At 39.3% G+C, this 25,113-nt stretch overlaps 1 protein-coding gene across 1 annotated transcript; it reads left to right on the top strand.

Annotated features, from left to right (window-relative positions):
- Nucleotides 1-12,157: 12,157 nt before the first annotated feature.
- On the top strand, nucleotides 12,158-14,320 carry LOC136233278 (protein NRT1/ PTR FAMILY 2.11-like). Its single transcript, XM_066022896.1, has 4 exons — nucleotides 12,158-12,280; nucleotides 12,426-12,643; nucleotides 12,712-13,271; nucleotides 13,346-14,320. The coding sequence occupies exons 1-4, from the start codon at nucleotides 12,193-12,195 to the stop codon at nucleotides 14,193-14,195; spliced, it is 1,716 nt and encodes a 571-aa protein (XP_065878968.1). The 5' UTR covers nucleotides 12,158-12,192; the 3' UTR covers nucleotides 14,196-14,320.
- Nucleotides 14,321-25,113: the final 10,793 nt, after the last annotated feature.

Here is a 25,113-nt window from a genome sequence, read left to right as displayed (position 1 = left end):
TCATGTTCGTTACTTGGTTTCTTTCTTCTTGTTACCATGTTAGAAACGGTTATTCTACGTTTTTTCCTTCGTTTTTTCCATGTTATCATATTGTTATTGTTGCTTTTGGGGGTGAAAGGGGCGAAAAATGTAAGTATCTGTTGTTTTTTCTGCGTTTTTTCATGAATACACTTCGTGAATCGATGGTTTTGCGAAGCTGTGCGAAGAGAAATAGCCTGGAAAGTGATGATCTACTTCGTGAATCGATGATTTCGCGAAGATCTACGAAGAGAAAGAGTCTGAAACGTGTGGGTCTACCTCGCGAATCGAATAGTTCGCGAAGTCTGCGAATAGATCCTCATGTTTCAAACCTCGCAGACTTCGCAAAAGCATCGATATGCGACGTAGATCGTCACGTTTCAGACATCGCATACCTCACGAAAAATCGATTAGCGAAGTAAAATCACCTCTTTCCCTGCACATTTACATTCACATGCTTCGCTAATCTTCATTTCGCGAAACCAAAATCGTCTTTTTCCCTTCCTAACACGATTAATTTTTTCTGAAGGTGGTTGAATACGTAACATCCCTTTCTGGAAGGCGGCATACTGAGCTGCATAGGAGATGATTTTTCTTCCTGTATAGGGATGAACTTCCCTCAAGATTGACACATTCACTCCTGAAATGGTTAGTTAGGAGAGATTGTGCCAATCTTGGGGTGCACCATGGGACACGTCCATCCCATGGTGCCAATCTTCAAAGTGAACCTAACTAATCCGGTACCAATTTTGAAGTTGATGAGTAATCTTGGTGTGCACCGTGAGACACGTCCATCCCAAAAGGTATGGACTGTCATTTCTAGAAATGGAAGTCCAGACCTTTTGGGATGGATGTGTCCCACGGTGCACACCAAGATTATTCATCCACTTCAAAATTGGTACCGGATTAGTCAGGTTCACTTTGAAGTGATTTGTTAGGAGTTTATTGTGGCAATCTTGTAAATTTTGATAATGTTATGATTTTGATGTTGTTATTGTGGTAATCTTGTTGTAAATTTTGATAATGTTATGATTTTAATGTTAGAATCCGTTGTTGGTTGCCATTTTTTGTTATATACCACTTCGCGAATTAGCTTCAAAACATATCCAGGCTTCGCATATGCGAACTAAATTCATCAAGTAAACCAAACTTTAGTTTCGCAGGCTTCGCATATGCGAACTAAATTCATCAAGTAAATCAAACTTTAGCTTCGCAGGCTTCACATATAAATCCAAACATTAGCTTCGCAGGCTTCGCATAATATGGAATCTGCGAAGTCAGACGGGAGGGGGCGAGACGCGCGTAAATATTGAGGGTATTATGTGAAAGTCACACAAAATCAGTCTAAATATGTAGTAGGTTGAGTAAATGGATTAAATATGTAAATGAGCCTCCAATTTGACCTAGTTTTGTAATTTTTCCTAAAAAAAAAATAATGCTATTTCTGAACAATCATAATTGACTTGACTATAAATTAATTGCAGATTGGAGCCTATATATATGGCGAGTACATAACGAGCACGAGTATTGTTTTGGGTTGCACATATTTGGTAATTGGCCCAAGTTGATGAGCAACATCATTCCTATTTATGCTCTTGAGTGGCTAAGCTATACTATACTATATATACTTTTTAATTTAATCAGTACAAATTGGCAGACAAATCCTTTGTGATTTTGCCCATTGCTATTCATATCATACATGCTATCATCTACAACTTTTGAACCTACAATGCCTATATATTTTTATTTTTAAAAAAATTCCTTTTGCAATTTCAATTTTTGAATTCAATTAATTACAAAAAATTATTCCATAGTTTAATTTATCATTATTAGCTTCTTCAATTATTATTTTTTTTTATCATTATTAGTAGTTTTTACCTTAAAAATTTGAATTCTGGTTGGTTATATAAAAAATAGAATTCTTGATATTATATACTACCTCCGTTTCATATTACATGACTTTCTAGAGATTCTTTTTTGTTTCATATTACATGTCATTTTATATGATCAGTACACGTTAAGTCATCATTTTTTCTGCTATAAAACACATGTTTATGAAAATTAATTAGCATAATGAACTTATTATAGAATAAATAAATATTGGAATCAATAAATAAGGGGCAACAATGTCTTTTTTTTTAATATCCTTAATTTCTGTATAACTTTCTAAAAAGTCATGTAATATGAAACGGAGGGAGTAACATATAAGGTCAAGTGAGTAGATTTACCAAAACTATAAAATTTTATTTAGTAGAGATAAGGTATGAAAATAATTTTAAAGTTTTTAAGAAATACCAATTTAGTTTCAATATATAAAATAACACTATTGTTTGTGGAAAGATATCAAGTTAGCCATGGATAATAAACTTGAGGCTAAATTTGTATTATTTCACAAACATTGAGTTTAGTTTTGTTATTCAAAGTTAATTTAATACCATTTTACAAACGTTGATACTAATATATGCTTTTTGCTATTATGGTGTGGTGGTTATGGAAGTGAAGAAATGGATGGATTTTTGAAAAATAGGCTATCTGCAGTATCGGGCTCAACTTGCTTTAGCTCGGACAAAAGAATGTCGGTATACGATGGATCTAGTTCGCAATAAGCATATTGTTTGCAATTTTTGACGCCCCTTTGACACCTTTGCTTTTTTTTTTTTTAATATAAAAATGATTTAGTTGCCTACTATTGGTGTAATGGGATATTATCCAAAGGATCAAAGGAGATATTCGCCTAGAACGGCCACGTATTGATCACCTGATACCGAGATGTGATGGCGTATCAAGAAAGGAGATCTGACAGGCGGATCACCAAGACTTCGCCACAAGAGATCCGCAGTCATGTCTATGTGGCGATCCGCCATAACCTCTCAATCCGCCAGCGGAATAACTGAGCCGATCTCGCAATAAAGACCATTGATGAGCTATTAATAAGCTAACGGGCATACTTAAAGGAAACTAGTAACCGCCATTAATGAAGCATTAATGGAGACTTTCTAGTTACTAATGGTTACAACTTCACTACTATATATAGCTTGCATCTCAAAGCTATCAAGGTACACATTCACACAATCCTAGAAACCCTACTTTGTCAATTCAGTTTACTCCTTCAAACTTTATACTAACTTTGGCATCGGAGCTTTCCCCCGTCGAACCCAACGACGCCCCCCACAGGGACGAAAGCTGATCGGAAAATTCTCCACCAGTCATCAATTGGTGCGGTGTAATGATCAGAGGAAGCCAAAAAGTGGCCATCATCCTTGGGCGACCCTTTATCTCCGAAGCTGCAGCCTTTATCTCCATACGCCACTTAACTCTTTACATCCCCACGGCCAAGGGAGGTGTAATGATCAGAGGAAGCCAAAAAGTGGCTCAGGAGACGTATTCAGCATCGTTAATGATTCGCCCACAGTCTAAAGATGAAGACGAGGAAGAACTTGTCACAATGGCCTTGGGTGAGACAGAGATGTACCTCATGACGGATGAAAAACAAGTACGGATGGCTAAAGGGCTAAAGGGAGAAATTAAGGAAGCTATCACCAAAGTTCTCCATGAGTCAGAAGACGTCTTTGCGTGGAAAGATGAGATTCTTCCCGGGATTAGCCCAGATGTGATCACTCACAAACTCAACATCGACAAAGACGCGGTACCGGTGGCACAAAAACGGAGAAATCATGGCCCTAAAAGGCAGAAGGTGATAGAAGAGGAGATCACCAAGCTCAAACGGGCGGATGCCATCGAAGAGGTACTTTATACACAGTGGCTGACGAATGTGGTTCTAGTCAAGAAAGCAGGCGGATCATACCGCATGTGTATTGACTTCACAGATCTCAACAAAGCTTGTCCCAAAGACAACTACCTCTTGCCATGTATTGATATCCTAGTAGATGGAACCGCGGGACACGCCATGTACTCCTTCACCGACGTGAAGTCGAGTTATCACCAGATCCCAATGGGGCCCTCGGATAGGATCAAAACTTCATTCGTGACTCACCAAGCCACCTATTGCTTCAAAGTCACGCCCTTTGGGCTTAAGAACGCAGGTGCAACCTATCAACGGATGATGAACAAAATATTCGACGGAAGCAAAGGTGATAACTTTTCTGTCTATGTGGACGATATGATCATCAAAAGTACCACTGTAGAGAAGCATGCAGATGATATAAAGGAGGTACTGGGCGTACTCCGGCACCACAACATTAAATTGAACCCGGAGAAATGTACTTTCGGAGCAACATATGGAAAGTTCTTGGGATTCATGATTAGCCAGAAGGGAGTAAGTCCAAACCCAGACAAGATCAAAGCAGTCTTGGAGATGAAAGCGCCACAGAATATTAGGGAAGTGCAACGTCTTAACGGGCGTATCGTAGCCTTGGGCAGGTTTATCTCATGTTCAGCCCGACGATGCCAACCCTTTTATGAAGTAATCAAGAAGCAAAAGGCGTTTGAATGGAGCGAGGATTGTGAGAAAGCCTTCCAGGGGATCAAACGGTTTCTCACGGAACCACCCCTAATGAGTCGACCCTTGAAAGGTGAGAATCTCTACATGTATGTCTCAGTTACAGATAAAGCCGTTTGCACGGTCATGATAAGGGAAGAAGAGGGCCAGCAATATCCTATATATTACGTGAGCAAAGTATTAAAGGATGCAGAGACCCGATATTCCAAACTGGATAAAATGGCACTGGCCATCGTCACCACGTCAATACGCCTCAGGCCTTACTTTCAAGCTCATACTGTCATAGTTCGTACAAGTATACCAATGAGGAAAGTGTTGCAAAAGCCAGAAACTTCAGGAAGGTTGATGGAATGGGCAATCCGCCTAGGAGAGTTCGATGTTCGTTATGAAAGCCGGTCAGCCCTGAAGAGTCAAGTCTTGGCAGACTTTGTGAATGAATTCACTGAAGAGGGAATGAATCTCCCCAAATCCAAAGTTGAGGAATGGACGATGTACACAGATGGGGCTTCTTCGGCAGAAGGTGCAGGTATAGGCATCGTGATCAAAGGTCCCAAATATATAAAGCTACACTACGCAGCAAAATTGGATTTCCTCGCAACCAACAATGCAGCTGAGTATGAGGCCTTAATATTGGGACTACGCCTGCTAAAGGAAATCACTCCCGCGCGGATCGTGATCTACAGCGATTCCAAATTAATGGTCAACCAGGTGATCAAAAATTTCGAGGTCAAAGATGACATTCTTGCCAAGTATGTTAAAGAGGTAAAGAAACTGCTAAATCACCTCGAAGCCAAAGACACCAAGTGGGAATTGATCCATGTACCCCGAGGATCCAACATAGAGGCTGATCACCTAGCCAAAATGGCTTCAAGCAAGGAGCATTGGGCGGATCTGCAATGCCCGTTCGAGGTTAAGACAGTACCGGCATTCGCCTCAGAGACAGTATCCTTACTCATGTCTGTGGAGAATGATTGGAGATCACCAATCCGCCAGTATCTAACAGATGGAGCATTTCCTTTGGACAAGGAAGAAGCTCGGCGGATCGTAAGAAAAGCGGCCTATTTCTCTGTGATAAATGATTGCCTATACAGGAAGTCTTTTAGCCACCCCTGGCTGAAATGCATCGCACCGGAAGAGGGACAACAAATCCTCAAAGAGTTGCATGAAGGCGCATGTGGAGCTCATGAGGCATCTGCCTCCATTTTGAAGAAATCAAGGTTAGCAGGATTGTATTGGCCTACGGCGGAACTTGATGCTCAAAAGTTTGTGGAGTCTTGCCATAATTGTCAGATTCATGCAAATGAATCACACACTGCTAAGCACCTTCAAAGACCCATCCTCGAAGGTTGACCCTTTGCGGTCTGGGGAATTGACATCGTTGGACCATTTCCTCCTACCAGAAGACAGAGGAATTATGTTGTAGTGGCTGTGGATCATTTCACCAAATGGGTAGAGGCTGAGGCTGTCTCCTCTATCAATGCTGACCGAATGGTGGAGTTCGTCAAGGATAACATCGTAGGAAGGTATGGAGTTCCTCATACGATTATCACTGACAATGGAACGTAATTCAACTGTGCGGAGTTCAAAACTTTCTGTGAAGAATTGGGCATTCTGAACTGATTCGCCTCAGTTTATTATCCTCAATCAAACGGTATGACCGAAGTTACAAATCGGACGATCGTTAAAGGAATAAAGAAAAGATTGGGAGAGCATGACAAGAAATGGGCGGATCAGTTAACGAGCGTCCTATGGGCGTATCGCACTACTCCCAGAACAGCCACTGGCGAGACGTCATTCGCCCTTTCTCACGGTGTAGAAGCTGTAATCCCAGTTGAAATACAAGTCCCAAGTGACAGAGTTGCATTTTATTGTGAAGACGAAAACAGCCAAAGATTGAAAGAAAGTCTGGATCAAGTGGAGGAAAGGCGAGAAAAGGCATACGTACGCATGGAGGCTTACAAGCAGCGGATCGCAGCCTATCATGACAAAAATGCCAAACTTGTAAACTTGAATGTGGGAGACCTCGTACTCCGCAAAGCAGAAAAAATCCAATCTAAGGAAGGGAAAGGAAAGCTGGGACTCACCTGGACAGGTCCGTACAGAATAGTCGAAAAGATTGGGTTCGCCACATTTAAAATTCAAGACATGGAGGGAAATACACTGCCGCGTACGTGGAATCTCCAAAATCTCCGTAAATATTTCGCCAGAAAATAGAATGTAAACAAGGTCTTGAGTACTCTTTTTCCTTTAAGTAAGCTTTTTTCCCATGAGGTTTTTCTTATTAAAGGTTTTAATGAGGCTCACATATAAGACCCGCTTGCTGTAATAAAGCGTATCACCAATCAATAAAAGACGATTGTTCTCTTGTCAATATTTTTTTTTTTTAAATATTTTCTTGCAGTAATATAAATATTCCAGCCTAAAAAAGAAGGGGGGCACCCAACGCTTCCCACACAAAAAAGTACTGCTATCATGACATAGCTACTTTTTCTCCTCAAAGATAGGAGAACAATCTCATGGGCGGATCAATCCTTAAATGATCACCATTAGAGATAGAGTTAAAACATTTCTCAGACGCGAGATCTTTACACTCTCTTGCATCCTTCCCAAAGAAGGGTTCATAAGTCCTAAAGGCGGATCGATTCACCTCAAAGATAGGAAGCAAATCGATCCCTAACGGTAGCTTAACTTCCTCTAAAGGAATAAAACAGCTTTAAAACCTTCACAAAGATTCACACAATGGAGTATGGCTGGCCACCTACTTCAAATCAATCCTAAAATCTATAAATTTACTTGCACAAAGCATAAAGTAAACATAAATAGTTATAGCAAGGATTAAAAATTGTACTTAGTTCTACAAAACTAAACATTAACAGGAGCATCCTCCTTAGCATCTTTTACATTAGATGCGCCCTCCAAAGGGGCTCCCTTCTCTACAGAAATAATTTCTCCTTGAGGTGTGGTACCATCAATTATCAGCTCCACATTCTGGTCATCCGCCTTCGAAGGCACTTTATCGAGGACCTCTGGCTCAAGATCGATAAGGGGTTTGCTTTCCTCGACAGATCCATTCATCACCTTGCGAATGTAATCATGGATGTAGTCCTTGACTTTAGGGATTTTGCGATACTTGAGGACCACATCCACGTTAGGAACCACAAACTCCGGATCTATAAAATCGATCTCGGGATGCGCCAGTTTAACATACGCCATGATCCATTCGCCGTAGTAGTAAGCTCGCTCCCCTGCCAAAACCTCCGTGTCCTCTAAGGCAGCTTCATGTTCTTTAGCATCCGCCTCCATTTTTTCTTTCAATTTAAGGATCTTAGCATCCTTTAGAGCAATGTCGGATGCAGCGTTCTCATTGGCAACGGCGATCTCCTTCTCCAACCTTTCTATGGTTGCCTTATCCGCCACCCCTTGAAGGAGATCCGCTTCCATGGCACGCATACAGGTGTATACCTATCAATGTAAAAGCCCAATTCAAGCGAAAGAACGACAACAAACATCTCCCCAAAGGAGATCACTCTTTCATCCAAAAATGCAAAAGGATAGAAAGAACTTACCGTGAGAAGCTCCGTTTTTCCCATCTGAACATGGGTTGATCCTGGGATCTCGTTTTGACTCTTCCGCACCTCGCCTAATTGACCAAGAGCTTCGTCCAGGTCATTGATGACAGATTCATTCCTCAAAGATCCCTTGTCACCATATTTGGCGGACCAGTAACCGCCTAGATCAGGCTTCACCATCTGCATAAGGATTAGAAGGTCAATACTTAGACTCACAATATGGGGAAAAGAAAAATTAAAGTAGCCTACTTGTTCTTTCTCCATAGTGGGTATCGCGGCTTTCATGGCATCCGCCATAAACTTTCATCCGCCGGACACTGCAGGCTTCTTCTTCTTTTGCAGAGGAAGATCAGCCATTGTATCAGCAGGATGCTTTCCTGCGCCCTTCTAGGGATCCGCTGCCTGCTCCTTCTTTCGAGCTGCCTCCTCCTTCTGTTTCTTGTGTATCTCTACAAGAGCGTGACTGGCCTTAGACAAACCCCTGACAAAAGAACCGTAAAATAATCAAGGTTCAGGGAAAAACAAAGTTACCTTCATCAAGTTGTGTAAACGTCACATAAGTGATATCGTTCCCTTCCCGGCGGATCAGAGGGATGCCATTCATCATGAAGTTCAAGGCATCGACGTATGTCCAAGCCTCCGCCTTGACACTTTTCATGACATTCGCCACTTGCTCATCACTGTCTGTTAATATTCGCATGTCTCCAGCCATATGCAAGGGCCTGGCACCCCAAACCGACGGAAAGCCCAGAGATTCGCCCTCTTTTATCTTTACATAGAAGAACTTTTCATCCCAAAGATGGACATTGGACATCTTGCCGCTAAACGGCGAATAGGTTCCAAACTTAGCAAAGGTGTAAAAAGACTCGGCTTTTCGTTTCGTCGGTTTATGAAGAGTTCGGAAGACACGAGGGTTACAAACTACCCCTAAATTTGAAGCTAAGTAACAATCTAGAGCTACATCTAACCAGCCATTTGGATGCAGCTGGCTGACAGTGATGTCAAAGTAAGCTAAGATGTCCGCCATCATCTTAGGAAGAGGAAGCCGGAACCCCCTTTCTACGTGACAACTATATACAGATAAATACCCCATTGGTGGACAGGCGGGTCGCTGATGAGCTTCCGCCAACATAGTCTCATATTCCTTTATCCAAGGAAAACGATCCGCCAGACTCGCTAGATCCGCGACGCTCATACGAGAGGAAGTGGACTCCGTACGAGGCGCCTTTTTCCTAGACGGAGCTGAAGAAGATGCCTCCATCCCCGAAAACCACCTAGAATCTAACGCCGGAGCAAGACGAGCAACGGCGACGGAACGGTTCCGAATCCTACCTGAACGAGTTCGACCGCTATTACGCGCCGAGTTGCGCAACTCAGCTAAATCGCAACTAACAGTACCTTCGGAAGAACCAGAATTCTCCAAAGAGGAAGAAGTCCAGCTAACTACGGTTTCGGAAGAAGTAGTCAAATTAAAAAGCTCAAAAGTAGACCCAGAAGATGAAGAGGAACTTCTAAACATTCAGCAATCAAAGCAAAAATTCACTTACATGTGAGTTAAAAGCTCTGCAAAGATTTCGAACTCTGGAAGAACTCCGGGCAAAAGAACTTGACGAAAATGGGAGAAGAATGCAAATGCAATAGAAAGAAAAAAGAAAGGAAGGAAGAAGACAATTTCTCTCCCCTCGGGCGGCGCGCCTATTGTTGGTCCCTTATAACGTTACAAGTATAGTTCCAAGGGGGGGGGGGTTAGGAACTATTTAAACTTTTTCTTTATTTAGGGCAGACTTCTTTTCTTAGGAGAAAAGGTTTTAACAGCGGCGCTGAGTAAACAACAAGATACTGGCTTAGTCAACTGGTGACTAGGTCAGTTTCTTAACTTGAGTCAGGAGATAGCACTTAGAGTCTATTCCTGAGCTCAGATGTTCGAAGCGCACAACTCAGCTTGATCTCTTTACTTGGTCAGTTTTTGGTTATTTAAGCAAGCAATATATATAAGGAGTTTAAGGTAAGAAATACGTTACTCAGCAGATTTATCCAGGTTCGGCTTCTAAGCCTACGTCCTGTCTCCGGAACACGTTTCGAGATTTCGAATCCTCTACTGAGCTCTTTAAAGGTAGAGCCTCAAACCTTTTACAATCTTAGCAACTGAGTATAACAAGAGTACCTTCCTCTATACCTCTACTCAATCCTAATCTCTCGCTGAGTACTATAACCGAGTACTCAGCCTCTCCTTTCTAATCTCTAGAAATGATAAGTGTTTGTCCTAAACAATGATTGCTAAGACACCTTGGATGATTGAATAATCACTCTAGACTTTTACACAAAGGATATGAAATTTAGTGTAAGATTGCTTTGCTTCTTGCTTGCAGAACTTGCGTAGAAATTTGGTCAGCGTAATGGCTTGATCAAGTTCTGTGTGGAATGAAGCTTCTGATGGCACTATTTATAGAGACGTCTTGAGGCATCGGTCATTTCGAATTTCGAAATAACCGTTGGAGGGAAACGGCTTCCTGTCGTTGTCATCCTGACTTGCTCAGAGCTCTCGGCCAATCAGATTTGAGTATCTTGTCCTCGGTCAGCTTTTGGTCAGCTCTGCAGAATGTCTCTCCTTTTATGGTAAAGTCAACTGGACAGCATACTGTGTCGTCTGAACTTTACCCAAAGTGGAAACACTTTGTCTGGAAGTTTTCCTTAGCCAGCTGCTGTCTTGTACGCTTTGTCGAATCAACTCAGCAGCTTTGTTCCGAAGTTGTTCCCTGAAGGTCTTCTAGATCCTTCTTCCGCTGAGTTGCGTTTTGTCCATAACGACAACGTTTTGACATACGCGGGCCGAGTTATCTTGAACTGTTTGACTTGGGCTTTGACTCTTGTATTGGGCTTGGGCCTTTTAATCCTTATGTCTTATAAGCAATTTAACTCAACATTGAACAAACACATTAATAGAATAAATCAAAGCATTTAAACTTAGTGTGTTTTAGAATATGTTTTTAATTATACTTAAACAATTTTGTCAAATCAAAATTATGTGGAAAGGTGTTTCAACACCCATGACACGTGTCACCCGTCGATTGGCATCGAACAGAGTGACCATTAATGCAAGTCATCATAACGGCGCGCGAAGAAGCTCAAAAGCCCTAAAGGACTTTAAAGGAACTTTAGGGGGGCTTCTGATAACAATGGGATATTATCCAAAGGATCAAAGGAGATATTCGCCTAGAACGGCCACGTATTGATCACCTGATACCGAGATGTGATGGCGTATCAAGAAAGGAGATCTGACAGGCGGATCACCAAGACTTCGCCACAAGAGATCCGCAGTCATGTCTATGTGGCGATCCGCCATAACCTCTCAATCCGCCAGCGGAACAGCTGAGCCGATCTCGCAATAAAGACCATTGATGAGCTATTAATAAGCTAGCGGGCATACTTAAAGGAAACTAGTAACCGCCATTAATGAAGCATTAATGGAGACTTTCTAGTTACTAATGGTTACAACTTCACTACTATATATAGCTTGCATCTCAAAGCTATCAAGGTACACATTCACACAATCCTAGAAACCCTACTTTGTCAATTCAGTTTACTCCTTCAAACTTTATACTGACTTTGGCATCGGAGCTTCCCCCGTCGAACCCAACGACGCCCTCCACAGAGACGGAAGCTGATCGGAAAATTCTCCACCAGTCATCAAGACTATAGTGACAACTTTTAGAATTGCTTAGCATTCGAGACTTTTTTAATTCTGTTTTTTGTCAAATGTGATATGGATGAGAAAGAAAATGAAACAATATATTTTGAAATAATGTGTTAAAATTTTCGCAATTTTAAAAGGGGAGATGTTTTATTTATTTAAAAACTTAATGTAAAGTAGGTAAGATATATGTATATATTAAAATATATAGATTAAATGGCATGTGAGTATTGACCAATGAATCGAAAATGATAACAGCAAAGCCAGAAAATATGAAACGCTTAAAAGAGTAATGCATGGGGAAAACAACAACTTACTTGTCTTTTCTTGGAAGCAGCTGAGTTGTCCATAACCATCATCTTTTCCATGCTCATGCTCATGCTGACGCTACTTCACAACTATACCCTTTTTCTATATATTCCGGACCTTCAACACATACATACATAATCATCATCATGGAGGTAGCAGAATTAGAAAAGACTACATCTTCTCATGAGGAACACATCAACCACAGAGGAATTAAAGCATTGCCATTTATCATCGGTACGGAAACTCTTCTTCGTTAGTCTTTTTATGTTTCGTGTTTGTTTCCGTTTCCATGGTAGTTTCCTACCTTTGTTAGAAATAACGTTTCCAGTTTCCATTTCCGTGCAACATAATACTTTGGAAACGGATGAATGGATTGCAGGAAATGAAGCATTTGAGAAGCTAGGGTCGATTGGGACTCAATCAAACCTCACAGTGTATCTTATAACAGTTTTCAACATGAAAAAAATCACAGTTGCCTTGCTTCTCAATATCTTCCAGGGCACTGCTAATGTCGCTCCCTTTTTAGGCGCTTTGCTTTCTGATTCCTACTTTGGACGCTACAAAACTCTCTCCTTTACTTCCATCTCTTCTCTTCTGGTATATACTATCTCTCTCTTCTTTACTATACATATAAAACATTGATTTCTCTCTTTTTTTTCTTAAAGGGGATGATAGTACTAACTCTAACAGCAGCAATACCTGAACTTCACCCTCCAAAATGTGAACTAAAGAGTAGTAACAGCTGCATCGGAGCTACAAATTGGCAGTTGGCTTTTCTATTGAGCGCGTTTGGGTTTATAACTGTAGGGGCTGCAGGTATTAGGCCATGTTCTTTAGCATTTGGAGCTGATCAATTCAATTCCAACACTCAATCTGGGAAAAAGGCCATTCATACTTTGTTCAATTGGTACTATTTCACTACAACTATTGCTGTTATGATTTCTGCAACTTTCATTGTCTATATTCAATCTAATATAAGCTGGGCTATTGGGATGGCCATTCCTGCATCTTTAGTGTTTTTTTCCTGTCTTCTCTTCTTCTGTGGCTCTAAAATTTACGTCAAAGTCCCCCCAGAAGGCAGCCCTTTAACTAGCCTAGTGCAAGTCTTGGTTGCTGCTAATAAGAAAAGGGCTTTACTTCTTCCTCAAAATCCATCTCTTTCCCTTTTCAATTACATCCCACCAGGTTCTACCAACTCCACTCTCCACTACACTCATCAATTCAGGTAATTAACCTAACCCTTTCTCTATTTTTTTTTCTCAACATTCATAAGAATTTTATTCAAACATTAAACTGCAGTTGGCTAGGAAAGTCTGCTATCATAACAAGTGAAGATGACATAAATCCTGATGGTTCAGCAGCCAATAAATGGAAGCTATGCAGCATCCAGCAAGTGGAAGAGGCAAAATGTGTACTAAGAGTCATACCAATATGGGCATCAGGCATAATTTTCAGTGTAGCAATGAGTCCACAGCACACTTATGTACCTTTCCAAGCACTTCAATCAGACAGAAGACTTGGCAATGGCAACAACAGTTTCCAAATTCCTGCTGCTTCTTTTGTTGTTTTCACAATGCTAAGCCTTACCCTTTGGATTCCAATATACGACCGAATCCTAATTCCCACACTTAAGAAACTAGGATATCACAACGGAATCACACTCCTCCAAAGGATGGGAATTGGAATTCTTCTCTCTATCATAACAATGATAATTTCTGGTTTGATTGAAGAGAAAAGAAGACATATAGCTCTTACAAAGTTAACACTAGGAAGTGCAGAAAAAGGGGGTGATATTTCAGCTATGTCTGCATTTTGGCTAGTTCCTCAATTGGCACTTACTGGACTAAGTGAGGCATTTAATGTAATTGGACAGATTGAATTTTACTACAAGGAATTTCCAGAGAATATGAGAAGCATTGGGGGGTCTTTCTTGTCTCTTGGAATTGCAGGGTCAAATTATCTAAGTGGATTTCTTATTGCAACAGTGCACCATATGACATTGAGATCTAAGGGTGGAAATTGGTTGCCTGAGGATCTTAATAAAGGGAAATTGGATTGGTTTTATTACATGATTGCTGGCTTAGGACTTGTTAACTTTGCTTACTTCTTAGCTTTTGCTAAGTGGTATAAATATAGAGGTAGCAATTGAATATATGCATATGTAGTGCTGTTAATCATTGCCTTTTTAATTTGCCAATCATAATAATTTGATTGAGCTATAAGTATAAATAATTGTATTCCCTTTTAATGGACGAGAATTATCATATTCATATATAACCGTATATAAATCTATTTATAGACTACGTATACTTAACAGATTTGATATAATTTATGATCTTTTATAAGATTGAAAGATAAGAAACAGTCATTTAAAAAAAAAAAAAAAGATTGAAAGATAAGAAACAGTCATCTTTTATGATCTTTTGTTGGATGAGTGTCATTGGCTCTGTTACAGAGAATGGGAGGTTGTGATGAAGCATACATATCGGAAAGATAATAAGGTTGTTGATTGGATGGAAAATTTTACAGAAACTCTTTCCTTAGATTATCACAAGTCTAAAACTATTTTTTCTCATGTAGGCATCTGTAGTATGAGATTAAATGTTGCATTGTCCTTTTGAACATGAGTTATGTGTTTTGGTTTTGAATACGTTAAGAGTCTATTAGTAGGAGTTGCACGTGTCATGTTTTTCCTAAATCCGTTAGCACAATGATTACCTTCTGTTGAAGTATCATTACACATGTCAACTGTTTGTGGAATGTGATATAGGCGGGAAAAGTAGTTATCAAGATGTGGAGGAGAGCCATCCACATCATCTTTTGTATCCCGCTATATATAGCTGAACTTGTACTGTTGTTTTTCAATAATAAGAATTGCAGAGTTTCAGTTCTTTTTTGCTTCTAATAAAATCAATATGGTATCAAAGCAATATGGAGAGATCCATTAAAAAATACATAAAGATTCTTCGAAAACTCAAATGAGAAGAGGATCGAAGTCATATGCGCAAGCAGTTAGCAATCAAAATCAAAATCAGAATCAAAGTTTTGAAATCGAAAGAGATAATTTCAGCGAAGAAGGAGGTATGGATTCTAACCCTAATACTCAAAACAATCATGGTGATAATCCTGGATTAGTTTTGGTCAGTTCTGTGTTAAATGGAAGTAATTACATATCCTGGAAAAGATCTATGATGCTTGCTTTGAATGCGAAGAAGAAAACTAACTATATCTTGAAAGATGAAGAACCTAATGATAGAGAATCAGCCGCATATATAAAATGGAAGCAAATCAATGATTTAGTTTTTTCCTGGATATTGAATGCATTATCTAGAGATCTTGCTGAGGTTTTTTTTCATGCTACATCTTCAAGGAAATTATGGAATGAAATTTCCTTGAGATATGAAAAAAGCAATGGTCCATTGATCTTTAGATTGAGAAGAGATATTGCTGCCATATCACAGGGAAGTGTGAGTTTAGTGGAGTTTTTCAATAAAATTAAGAAGATGTGGGATGATTATGATGTTGTTAAGCCCACTAAAACTTGCAAATGTGAAAAGTCCAGAAAATTGGTTCAAGAACAGAAAAAGAAGAGCAGCTAATGCAATTTCTATCTGGATTCAATTCTGAATTTAATCATGTAAGAAATCATATCCTCATAACTGATCCATCACCTACAGTTAGTAAGGCATTCTCAATGCTTTTAACTATTGAAGAGCAACGCAATAATGATAGTGAAGTAACAACTGATTTTGTGAATATGTCTATTGGAGGTGGAAATAATAGGAATTTTAGCAACAAGCATGCTAACAATTCTAACAATTCTAAGAAGCAAGTGAGTGCAGAAAACTCAGGCAGCAGCAATAATAGAAATAATTATGGTTCAGGTAAGAGCAAAAAGGAGAAAAGGTGTTCTCACTGTAGGAGAGGAGGTCATGAGAAAGCTGAATTGCTTCAAGATCAGAACATTTTGGCTTGCTTTTAGCCTAAACACTACATTTTGCAGGACCTGGAATGCTTTAAGACATTGGCAGTGGGGAGAATGCATAGAGGATTGTACTATCTTACTAGAGATTCATTTGATAAAGCTGTAATAGGACAATTTGAAATAAAAGATATTGCATGTTTTGCAAGTGTAAAAGATATTGTTACTACTGAATTGTGGCATAAGAGATTAGGTCATATTTCGAAGGAGAAATTCAAACATATGTTTAATAAGCAGTTTGTGAATGATGATGTTTTTAGTGATTGCGGTGTATGCATTCGTGCTAAACACAGCAGAAAGCCTTTTTGTAGTAGTGAAATAAGAACTAAGAAGCCTTTTGAATTGATACATATGGATTGTTGGGGGCCTTATAAGCAATGTTCTTTAGCAGGAGATCGTTATATGCTTACAATTGTTGATGATTATACTCGTGTGATATGGATAGTGCTTTTTAAGTATAAGCATCAAGTCACTCAATTAATTGCAGATTTTGTTCAACTTACTCAGAATCAGTTTCAATCTAGTATAAAAGCCATTAGAACTGATAATGGCACATAGTTTGTAAGTCAAAACACACAATTGTGTTGACAAAATTTGGAATTATGCACAAAAAACCTTGTACTTACACACCCCAACAGAATGGGGTTGTAGATCGAAGGCATAAAAGTTTGATAACTGTTGTAAGGGATGTTCTAAAATAAGGACACCTTCCTGTAAAATTTTGGGGAGAGGCCATGCTATATGCCACTATGTTATTGAACATATATCCTACAAAGGTTCTCAAGTGGAAATCTCCTTATGAATCGTTATACAATCAGAAATTCAACTATGACCAATTGAAGGTATTTGGCTGTCAAGGGTATGCTCTTAATAATGATCCTCAGAAAGGCAAGTTTGAAGATAGAGCAATTAAAAGTGTCTACTTAGGGGGATCTCCTGGTAAAAAAGGATGGAAAATGTACAGGCTTGACACACATCAGACCTGTGTTTCCAGAGATGTACAATTTCAGGAACATATTTTTCCATTTCCTAACAATAGTAACACTAACACATTTAATACAAGCAATCATTCATCTGGAGTTATTCCACTTTTAGACAATTTTGCAGAAGCAGATCTTGAAGTACCATATTCATTTCCACCCCTGGAATCCACAGAACATTCATCTCAGCAAGCTATGCCTTTATCAACTGCTGGTGCAATTGAAAATCCTCTCACATCCTCAAGTCAATCTGCCCATGATTGTGATGGTTCTACTGCAATTTTACAATCTCCAACAATCACCATTGATGTGCAGGACACTTCAGCAGTTCACTATAATGGGGTTAATCAGCCCACAACAAGAAGAACAACCAGGAATGTAAAGCAACCTGGATGGATGGCTAATTTTGTTATAAATCAAGCTTCAACAAGTGAAGCTTTTTTTCAATACACTCCTCAACATTCTGCATTTTTGTCAGCACTTGCAATTCATAAAGAACCAAGAATTTACAAAGAAGCAAAAGGAATTGCAGAGTGGGAAGAAGTTATGCATCAGGAAACACAGCCTTAGAGAAAAACTAGACTTGGGAATTAGTGTCTCTACCCATGGGCAAACGAACAATCACTTCAAAATGGTTGTTCAAGATTAAGCGAGCACCTGATGGAAGTGTCACCAGGTTCAAAGCTAGGTTAGTTGCTCATGGTTATGACCAAGAATATGGCATTGACTACCATGATAGTTTCTCACCTGTTACAAAGGTAACCATTGTTAGAGTTTTCTTGGCTGTTGCCATTACCAATCAATGGCCGATACAACAAATAAACATTAATAATATGCTTATTTGCATGGCACCATTGAGGAGGAATTGTATATAGATCCCCTAGCAGGGTACTCTAAGGCAAAGGATGGTCTGGTATGTAGGCTTAAGAAATCATTATACTGTCTTAAGCAAGCGAGAAAGCAGTGGAATAAGGCATTTATTGAGCAATTACTGAAGTTAGGCTTCAAGAAGTCTATTCATGATTATTGTCTATTCACTAAAAAGACAATTCAGGGTGATTTTCTTGTTTAATAGTTTATGTAGATGATGTCCCCATCAAAGGAACATCTATGAAGTTGATAGAAGAAGTCAAGCAAGCTCTTGATGCAAGCTTTACAATCAAGAACCTAGGAGAAGAAAAATATTTTCTAGGCATTGAATTAGCCAGATCAGAAAGGGGATTGATAATTATTGTCATCTGAACAGACTCTAGCAAGTGCACTAGAAACAAGTAATAAAGTGATAAATAGAGTATCGTCTCCACAGGGATTAAAGACCAAATTTTACTAGAAAAACCTTGTAGAACAGGGTGTTCGTGGTGTGTGAATTCTTTATAATGAGAGATATTGTGAAAATGTGACAAAGTCAATGAGTAAACTGATAAAAACGATTACTTGATAATGGATAAAAGGTAGAACAGGTTAGGCACATCGGAACAGGTTACTTTGAGCCCCTAAACATCCTATTTATTCATGAATGGAGTAAAGTGAAGTCAAGGTTTCTGTTTTAATGCTCACTTAAGTCAACTCTCGTATGTTCTTAAGATTCTAAGACTTACTACAACAATAAGCGTCCCTAAGTTTGGTTCTTTCTTGCATTAAGATCGAAACAACATTTCAATAAAGAAAAACCCTTGATACAACCTCCTAACATTCCTGCTTCGGGGTTGGATGTTTGATAAAAAGGTCCATGAAGATGAAAGCAGTTCCCTATCATTCATCTAACACTAGCATACATGCGTAAGCAATGGAATAAAAAGCTTCATCAAACACTTCATAAATTAACAACATTCATCCATAAATAGAAAATAGAGAGCTTACATAACCGGCCCTAACTGGTCGAACCAGTTCAAAATGACTACTCACTCATACTACCGAGTGAACAGTCTGCTTCCCATCTACAGAGCTCCATCCATGGAGTCATCCTCTTCATCCAGAGCTCTTCTCTCTACCAAAACGTCTATTTTTAGTTAACAAAAAGATATCTTTTCCTTTCCCCCACTACGTCTATTTAAAGGAGAAAAGATCAAAACAGTACTGACAGCATGTGATAAAATATTACAAAAACCAACTACAGTAAAACCTCTATATAGGAATACTCTATATAGGAATAACCTCTATTTTGTTATAATAAAACTCGGTCCCAACTTGGGCCAATTATAAATAGGAATAACCTCCCAAACGTTATTTGTTATACACTTTTCAAGTTCCACCTTTAGAAACTATGCCTCTATATAGTAATAATTAATTATATATATATATATATATTAAGAATTCAAACTAAATTATAAAATATTAAAAAAAAACTATTGAAATTATCTATGAGTTGGAAACAACTTGAAATTATAAATATTTAGAATTCTAATTGATATTTACATTTTTCCCAAAAAAAAACTCTTCCCAATTATCTATATATTGGAAACCTAACTATAAATTGAAATTCTAAATATTTAATTTGTTCCATTAATGTCTATTGTTATACATTATATATAAACCATGCATGCCTATGATAAAAATTTAAAATTTTTATGTGATGATTTTTTTTATTATAAAACTCTATTTAGTAATAACCTCCCAATTGTTATACAAATAGTCCGGTCCCAAGTGTATTCCTATATAGAAGTTTTACTGTAAATTGTTTATAAATCCTAGAATACTAGAAGTGGTTAAGATCCTTTTGACCCTTGAACACTCAAGGGTCGAACTTTCTTGTCATCATGCTTCTTTTAACTGCTCTTATCTGCCTTTCCTGCCTGCCGCTCCTGCCGTCTGTCACGTCACCATCCGTCATCAGAAATTGCAGCGTTAGACCGCTGGATCATAGGTTGCTCATCTCCTCATGGTTTGTGCAAAACAGGTTGCTTATAGTCCGTTTGACTTAATCTTTCCAAATCTGCACAAAAACACTTATAAGGCCTTCTTTCACGTAATTTAACCCTAAAAACACCCTTAATTCATCATAAATAATATGTTAAATTGTAGTCAAATTCATGCCTAACAAATACCCCCAAATTGAATCTTTGCTTGTCCTCAAGTAAACAACAGATAGAAAACAAGTCAACTTCTAGGAAGAATTTTAGGTATGAAAAAACACGGAGGATGAGTTAGAGGAGATCATGGAGAAGAAAGGGAGTATAATAGATCATTTGTTCTCGAAAAGTTACAGAAAAACGCAAATCACGATTATAAATGAAGTTATGCCATTGTTTAATCATATATCCCTACTCAAGAAATTCCTCAAAGCTTAAAGTTAAACCTCAATTTTCAAATGAACAACCTGCTTGCCCGAAATGCTTCCTTAGTGATGTTTCACTCACTCTCGAATGGCCCTTTTTCGCCATAAGGTTAGGGAATGCAACTTCTCTCCCCAGCTCAGTAAATACACCCGTAGGGTGTGAATTTGCTTATTGGTCCTATTTCTATGGATCAAAATTTTTTCAAACAAAGTCCAAAGGTCTTTTAATGGTTGTAATGTAAGGTTAAAGTACAGGTGTGGAAGTGAATGACTTTTATGTGTAAGAATTCTGTCCTCATGCACTTTACACAAATCCCTTGGTTTTTACATACAACTTTGCACATCTTGTTTAACAAATGACTTACCCCATCTTTCCATTAACTCCTACCACTAAACGACCAATTTCAATGCTTTTTGGGCACACATTGTGATTATGTGCCATGAATAAAGAGGTTATTTTGCTGATTTATCATTTTCTTTTTCCTCTCAATCATTTTCCTTTATTTCACATTTTATTTCAATGTGCGCTCGAGTTTCCTCAACCAATTATATTTTCAATTAACACTGCTTGCATGAGTCAAATTCTTGGCTCTTTAAGCTCAAAGTGAAGGGGTTATGGTTATTCACAGGCTAAGTTAACAAAAGACAAGGGTAAGGCTCAAATGGTTCATCCTACTATATGAGTGCAATGCACGGGTTATGTCTTTTAATGGTTGAGTTGGGTGCCTAATGTGCCTTTATCATTCTAGGTTTGTCCAAAATTTTTCCATTTCTACAGGGCTTACCAAAGCAAACTCTCCCTAAAGATAGTAAGTACTGGCCCACTCTTTAAAGAATCAATGCATTTTATATGCAATTGCATGCTCAAGTTCTCACTACTTTGGGGTTTCATGCATTAGGCCAAAGGTTCCTCGCGTGAAACCTGATTTAAAACTTAAAATTTTTTGGAACTTCAAGACTCGGGAATTTAAGATTAACACAAGGCTATCACCACACATCTCAATCATAACAAGCGCAATCTGTTTAGTGATTACTACAGGGACGAAACAATCGCAACACATGAATGTTTACAAGAAACTGACCATAAACAAGGAATATTTACTAAGGACAGTTAAAGATTTCCATTTGTACATGCCAAAAATCACAGGGGGATAATTTATTATTCAGAAAAATATACTACACTAACAACTTGTTCAAACTTTTATAATGTTATGCACACAAATATTGCATTTATTAATGTAATTTCCCACCCCCAAATTAGAATGGAACATTGTCCTCAATGTTACTACTAACAAAAGCATAGGAAAAATAACATAACATGATAACATGTGAGTGTAAACAAATGCAAAGAAGGGGTATAAGTGTTACCAGATGCTTGGATAGCGACAAATTGAAGGATCAGACAGACGGGGAGAGAGAGGAATCAACCTCTCTATCCGTAGCAGGAGCATTGCCATCCCTTTTCGAGGAGGCAGCAACATTGGTAGTTGTTTCAGGTTTAACTCTTACCGGACTCTTGATCGACGCATCAGAGGGACTCTCCTTCCCATGTTCTTCCACACAAAGGTGTTTGAGCAGGTCAATCTCGCCTTGTTGCACGACATTTTGATGTTCCAGAGCAAAGATCTGCTCTCTGCAAGCTTGGGTTTGTGCAAACAGGGCGTTGAACTTGGAAAGGATGTCTTCATTGGAGAGCTTTGCACATTTCTGGTAAAAGCCAAGATCTTTGGCTTGCTCGATTTGCTCAGACTCGGATGACACCGATACTGTAGGCTCATTCTTCCTCTTCCGACTTTCAACCCTCTTGGCCTCCACAAAATCTGACATCCAGACCACTTCCCATTCACCATCCTCCCGAATAGCATGCTTTGAAGGCTTTTCAAATCGATTTGGTCCGGGTAGTTTACCACTGTTAGCCGGTTCTTGTCTTCTGGCTTGAAGACCCCTATTGCTTCTGCTATTCGTGTCACAATGCTGCCACAGCATATGAAAAACGAGTTTTTCCTTCCAAAAGCGCTAATGTACTCCCCAAACCATAATCCAAAGTTCATCATGTGCCCCTATACCATACTCCAAAGAGCCGTAAGGTCTGCGTGAGGGATAGTGGCCTGGTTCTCGCGTGCGAAGATGGTGCCGGAAACCAGTTTGTGCAAGTACCGGATGGCATAGTCCTTAATACCAGATGCTTTGGAGGCACTACCGTCGTAACTTGGCTGGCCAGAGATTGAGCGCCAGAAAGCCGTCGGGTCAAACTCATCCGGGGTTTTGGTGAAAGCCCCTTTGTACCCGTCAGACTCCAAGTCATCGTCATCCGCAGCGCCGAGCAGGTTATTAAATGTGTTCAAAGATGGCCATTGGGTATAGGTCATCAGTCGGAAACTGAACTTTCCTTCTTCATCTGGGTCGGTGATCTCAGGATCATGTTTAAAGGTGGCCAGAAACTCCAAAGTGAGTCCCTTGTATGCGGGCTCCTTCATCTCAAAGAAGCAGCCAAAATGGCCTGCTTCCATCGGTTTCCTTACACGTTCCACAAGCTTAAGCTTTTTGAGCGTTTCCCAGCATATAGTTCTCACCGGCCCAAATTCGAGTTGAGCCAAATCAGCATATAGTCCTTAAACTGAGACAATTGCTTTACTAGTTTTTCGTCGGGTACAAACGCGACTGTGCTTGTGCCCACCATCTTGCCCTTCACTTTTTCTTTCTTTGTGCCTTCTACTTTTACTTGTTTCCCTGAGCCTCGAGTCCTCATCCTGAGATAGCGACTAAATAGGGACACCCAAAAATAGTTATCAAATAAAATATGGGGAACGGTGTGCAAGAAAGAGTTTAGAAATTTTTTAACTAGGGTCCACAATACAGTCTACGTCCTTTAAGTAGAAAAATGCGTGAAATGGCATGTTGCCAGAACCGTCATTATGATGACGTTTCTATGAACTCCACCTATATGAGTAGTTGTGGCAACAGCCGCGGCCAGATGAAAAGACGCTTGGGGTAGCGAATGGTTACTTTTTGAGTTTGAATTTACTATACTCTACCTACTTTGGTTTTACCGAGAGAGGTGCAAAAGTAGAGTATAATAAGTACCCAAAGAACAGTCTGATTTGATGTTCACTTTAATTGCCCTATGTTCGCTTCATATTTTTGGACCAATTGATTTCCCTCCCCAAAAGATCATTTCACATTCCTTTTTCAGACAAGTAAAAATTTAAAACTTTACCCGCATGGAAGGGTAAAAGTTTTACATTTTTACTCGCACTTAAAAACTTTTAATCAAAGAAACTATCTTATTTACGGACCCTCAGATGACTCAAAGTTGATCTTAACACGACTAAGCAATCCTACCTAAAATTCGACAAAAATTGAAAGTAATGTACTAAAATGCAAGATTACTCGTGCTACAATTGGTGTTTGCAGCGGACACCCTGTTCTTGATTCTATTAGCTCGGGGGATCCTGGAAGTGGACAGTGTCAATCTTCCTTTGGTGATCATTCTCGAGATAAGGTTTTAACCTCTGCCCGTTCACCTTGAAAGGTTCATGATCCTCCTTGCCAATCTTGACTCCCCCGTGATCGAACACTTTGTTCATCGTATACGGCCCTGACCACCTTGAGTTCAGGTTTCCAGGGAATAGTCTGAGCCTTGAATTGTACAAAAGGACCCTCTGTCCTTCTTGAAAGACTTTCTCCTGGATTTTTCTGTCATGCCATTTCTTGGTATTTTCCTTATAATTCACTGCGTTTTCGTATGAAAACAACCTGAACTCTTCCATGTCATAGAATTGAAACCTTCTTTGTTCCCACAGCCTGTTTCTCAAAATTCAGGAAAGTTAAAGCCCAAAAGGCTCTATGCTCCATCTCTACTGGAAGATGACAGGACTTCCCATACAATAATCTAAATGGGGACATTCCAATGGGTGTCTTATATGCAGTTTTATATGCCCATAAAGCATCGTTAAGCTTGTTTGCCCAGTCTTTCCTAGAATTGCCTACGGTTTTTTCCAAAATTCTTTTGATTTCACGATTTGAAATCTCCACCTGTCCACTAGTTTGTGGGTGGTAAGGTGTGGCAATTCTATGAGAGACTCCAAGCTTGCCCATCAACTTTTCAAATTGAGCGTTGCAAAAGTGGGTTCCTTGATCACTAATGATCGCCCGGGGGACACCAAATCGGGCAAACATCCTTTTTAGGAATTTTATAACCACACGGGCGTCATTTGTGGGACTAGCAATTGCTTCGACCCACTTGCTCACATAGTCGACTACAACTAATATGTATTTATGTCCAAAAGACGTAGGGAATGGTCCCATGAAGTCTATGCCCCATATATCAAATATTTCACAAACAACAATGTTACTGAGGGGCATGGCATTTCGAGCTGAAATATTGCCTGTTCGTTGGCACTCATTACAAGTGCGTACAAACACATTGGCATCTTTGAAAATGGTTGGCCAGAAAAAACCTTATTGAAGCACTTTGGCTGCTGTTCTACTTGCGCTATGATGCCCACCTGCTTCTCGATCGTGATAATGGCTCAAAACAGCCTGTCCTTCCTCTTGGGTGATGCACATGCGAATGATCGGATCTGCGCATAACTTGAAAAGATATGGTTCCTCCCAAAAATAATATTTGGTTTCTGCATAGAACTTCTTCCTTTGGTTAGTGGACAGGTTATGAGGTTTAATTGAACTAGCAAGGAAATTCGCAATGTCAGCAAACCATGGAGTAAGCTGTAGAGAATACAAACGCTCATCTGGAAAAGTCTCTATGATTCCTGGTTGTTCCTGGTTGTTCTTATGAGAAATTCTGGACAAATGATCAGCAACTACATTT

The sequence above is a fragment of the Euphorbia lathyris genome, chromosome 6, assembly GCF_963576675.1.
Source record: "Euphorbia lathyris chromosome 6, ddEupLath1.1, whole genome shotgun sequence".
NCBI lineage: Eukaryota > Viridiplantae > Streptophyta > Magnoliopsida > Malpighiales > Euphorbiaceae > Euphorbia > Euphorbia lathyris.
The sequence above is the reverse complement of the archived record's forward strand: the minus strand, read 5'-3'. Positions and strand labels throughout refer to the sequence as shown.